Source organism: Eurypyga helias, unplaced genomic scaffold (assembly GCF_000690775.1).
Source record: "Eurypyga helias isolate BGI_N326 unplaced genomic scaffold, ASM69077v1 scaffold3280, whole genome shotgun sequence".
Lineage (NCBI taxonomy): Eukaryota > Metazoa > Chordata > Aves > Eurypygiformes > Eurypygidae > Eurypyga > Eurypyga helias.
Window position 1 is genome coordinate 111,382 of NW_010224925.1, and position 1,248 is coordinate 112,629.

At 39.3% G+C, this 1,248-nt stretch overlaps 1 protein-coding gene across 1 annotated transcript in view; it reads right to left on the reverse strand.

Annotated features, from left to right (window-relative positions):
* The window catches only part of LOC104506279 (activating signal cointegrator 1 complex subunit 3-like), a gene marked incomplete at its 5' end in the record, with an annotated part of 133,137 nt that overhangs the window by 102,845 nt on the left and 29,044 nt on the right, over positions 1–1,248 (reverse strand). The window contains 1 exon segment of the mRNA XM_010147180.1: positions 1–62. This exon segment is cut by the window's left edge and continues 19 nt beyond it. Within this exon segment, the coding sequence (XP_010145482.1) occupies positions 1–62 (62 nt within the window).

Here is a 1,248-nt window from a genome sequence, read left to right on the forward strand (position 1 = left end):
TGATGAATACTAAATCCATCTGGAAACAGCTCACGTAACTGCTTATTTCTGGATCTCTGTACCTAGAATAGACAAGCATAAAAATGAAATTCACTTCTAATTAGAGTGCAAGAAGCACTGTATTAAAAAAATTACAGGAAAAAATCCCCACTGAATATTAATATGAGTCATATGAAAGGAGTTATTTCTATTAATGTAAAACTTTTCATCAATACCAAATTTAATGATTTTCTACAAACGAATTTGACTACTTTCCAACGAATACACTTAATTGTTTAAAAGGATACTTTTATAAAAGTATAGCTTCACTTAGAGTTCCAAATTTACTAATAAACACTATGAACACCTGAACTGAGAACTCGCATGTAGCTTTTCCTTAAAAGCAGCTCTTTCAGACCACACAGGCAGCTAGGACATGCTTAAGACAGCAGGCCACTCACTATATTTACATTAAAGAGGAGATACCCTTCCCCACCACCAGTCATTGCATCAGCTCGGCACAGTATGGATTAATAAAGTCATAGTACAGAATCAAACTGTTCATCTACCCCTCAGCAATTTTACCTTCTCTAAGTGTAGGAGGCTGGGATCTCAGTCTACAAAACCTCAGGTCCTCCAGCCTCCCACTGCGTACAAGGTCCATAAGCATGTCTCCCTTATTTCTGGGTGACAGCGTTAGCACATCTCACCTAAACCAAATATTGACTCAAAGTTAACTAATACACTTCCCTTCCAAATGCTAAACTCTGAAACTCAAATTGCTTTGGAATGTGTCTTCCAAAAGCAACCAGCAAGGAAAAACAACCACTTAAACAGGAAACAAACCACCAGAATTCATGCCATTTTAGCCCAACAGGAACAGTTGTCTTCTGTTCAGAAACATGGCTTCGGGCTAAAGCTCAAGTATCTCAAAAAGTACAGCTCTTTTATTAAAATTAAGATGACAGGAGGAGAGGCACGGTAACCCTGTTGTAAACTGGATTAAAAGGACCTTTAACCAAGCTCATATGAGCTTTAATGCAAGGTCAGAAAGCGTGCTGTATCCCTCTTTACCCTCGCCCCTGGCTACTGATTCCTCAGATCTTTATGTTTCAATGTCCCTGATTTGCCACAAACAGCTCTGATTTTCCTCCCATCTCTTCTACATTCCTAACTGCTGCACTCACTGCCTTCCAAAATCGATCGCTGCTGAATATGACACCAGGAGGGTTGTGGTAATGATGACTCTAATCTTCCCCTAAACCTGAT